General features: G+C 43.2%; 1 protein-coding gene across 1 annotated transcript in view; it reads right to left on the reverse strand.

Annotated features, from left to right (window-relative positions):
• Window positions 1–2,500, reverse strand: part of LOC143288806 (uncharacterized) — a 3,768-nt gene that overhangs the window by 485 nt on the left and 783 nt on the right. Inside the window, exon 2 of the mRNA XM_076597440.1 lies at window positions 1–1,054. This exon is cut by the window's left edge and continues 485 nt beyond it. Within this exon, the coding sequence (XP_076453555.1) occupies window positions 567–1,054 (488 nt within the window). The 3' untranslated portion in view covers window positions 1–566. The remainder of the gene's footprint in view (window positions 1,055–2,500) is intronic.

Below are 2,500 nucleotides of genomic sequence, written 5' to 3' on the forward strand. Positions count from 1 at the left end.
CAACCCTTTTGTTGCCGTGGGTTCTTTTACGTGCGCTAAGTGCATACTGCACACGGGACCTCGGTTTATCGTCTCATCCGAATGACTAGCGTCCAGATCACCACTCTAAGGTCTAGTGGAGGGGGAGAAAATATCGGCGGCTGAGCCGTGATTCGAACCAGCGCGCTCAGATTCTCTCGCTTCCTATGCGGACGCGTTACCTCTAGGCCATCACTCCACATATACATATGCTATCGATTAATTCAGCTAGAAACAAGATTATATGGTGTTGAAACTCAGCTGGATCAAGTGCCAGGTACGGTACTACTTAAGAAGATGAACGATCCATGTCGTCAACATTGTCGTCATTATTCTGTGAGGCTGAGACAGAAAAGACACACAGAGAGACAGAGACAGAGTCATGTGGAAGGAAGCTAAACACCATGAAGTGACACGCTGCCCCTTTGTGCTGCCGTTAATCTTCATTTTGCTGTCTGTTGTGTGGTCTGACTTACGTTGCTTTGTATGTAAAATGCCTGTCAAGTCCAGCATCAGTGTAAAGTCTGTGTGAGTGGTGATGGTCGTGTTCAGCAGGTATTGTACCAGCCTTTGCTGTGCAGCTGGTTGTTACAACAGATGTAGTTGGCCATGTTGTAGGCTTCGGTTCCGCAACAGGCATTGGAAAATCCTTTCCACTGAAGCTTTCCAGAGCAGCACTTGTAGTTGGCCATGTTGTAAGCCTCAGTTCCGCAACAGGCATTGGAAAATCCTTTCCACTGAAGCTTTCCAGAGCAGCACTTGTAGTTGGCCATGTTGTAAGCCTCAGTTCCGCAACAGGCATTGGAAAATCCTTTCCACTGAAGCTTTCCAGAGCAGCACTTGTGGTTGGCCATGTTGTAAGCCTCAGTTCCGCAACAGGCATTGGAAAATCCTTTCCACTGAAGCTTTCCAGAGCAGCACTTGTAGTTGGCCATGTTGTAAGCCTCTGTTCCGCAACAGGCATTGGAAAATCCTTTCCACTGAAGCTTTCCGCCACAACAGATGTCAGTTCTGGAATTGTGAGGTCCACATGCAGCTGAGGACATAGAACAGATACTGGCATCAAGGTGTACCCAACCACAGCGTTTGTGGCGCTTTCCGCACCATCTCAAAGCAAAACAGGTTATACCTAGTAACGCAATAAGCACATGGCAGCTTCCTCAAGGAAATTAGACTATTTTTGGTGTGGTGTGTGTGTGTGTGTGTGTGTGTGTGTGTGTGTGTGTGTGTGTGTGTGTGTGTGTGTGTGTTTTAGCATCCATGGAATGATCATGTATATACATACGTACGATTACGCTTGTGTCTAATTCGCCTTATGATTTTTATGCGTACATGTGTAAACCATTTTGTAGTGAACTGACAATTAACCAGCGAAGAGAAGAAGAAGGTAAAGTGATCATGCAGTGATTACAAGCAGCTAAAAGTAATCCTGCCCCTTTTTTATATTCTCTTGATACCACAACAAAGTCTCGTGATTTATTCCCATGAAAGCATTACTATTTAAAATGATCGAATGAAAGCACACATTGAATCTAAGATTTAAAAAGAAATGTCCGAGTTACAAATTACAGATATTCCTGTGGCGGATCGCTTTGTTTGAGAATCCTTTCAGGTTTGTTTTTAAGTAAATTCGTGGTTTTCGTGTTCAGCTGTTGGAAGATTGGTTCTAACTAGGATGACTGTAAAACGAGGGCATAATCGTTGTCTGCCATTTTCAGTTGTAAGTGCAGTGTACATCCGGTATTCTGCTCAACGCTCGGTTTATATCAGAGATTAAACATAAGCTTACAATTTGGCCAACAGCATTGTGAGAGCTGTATGATCAATGGTTTCTCCAGTCCACTGCAAGTCATTATTGTGAAGGACTATGTACTCTCAAACTAGGGGGCAGGATTACACTGGCTCTTAGTGTTGCAGCCATGGGGGCTAGTTGACCTTTGGGGGGTCATCCCAAGGCCGACTATTTTAAAAACCCTCTTGGCCGAAAGTTGGGATGTAACTTGGGCAAGACACTCTCCACTATAATCAAATTCTAGCCCAGATAATCGAGACAGGAGTTGCCTCCACTGCTGTTCTGATGGTCATGGTCGGACACGACTGACTATCCATCAACATCAAAAACAGGTTCATTGGATTACTCCGTAAAATTTTTTGTTAGAGACTAAACATCCTTCTTTAAAACATATACTTTTTTTTCTTTCCAGATGTATTCATTATCTGAACCACAATAATATACCAGACGTACAAATTGCCATTAATTTGGATAAAACTAATGTATTTTTGTCAACAGGTATAGTGCAGCGTACATGAAACAGCCCGCACGCCTTGAAACTGAAGCTGGTTGACTTGGAAAAGGCTTTTGGTTCTGTGAACTAAAACTTTGTGTCTAAAGTTTTGAAAACGTTTCCCGCAAGTGTCGATGGACTTTAACATTTTCATGAAAACAAATATGTCATCTGTGACTGTGATAGATCACTTGTCT

The sequence above is a fragment of the Babylonia areolata genome, chromosome 13 (genome assembly GCF_041734735.1).
Source record: "Babylonia areolata isolate BAREFJ2019XMU chromosome 13, ASM4173473v1, whole genome shotgun sequence".
NCBI classification, from domain to species: domain Eukaryota; kingdom Metazoa; phylum Mollusca; class Gastropoda; order Neogastropoda; family Buccinidae; genus Babylonia; species Babylonia areolata.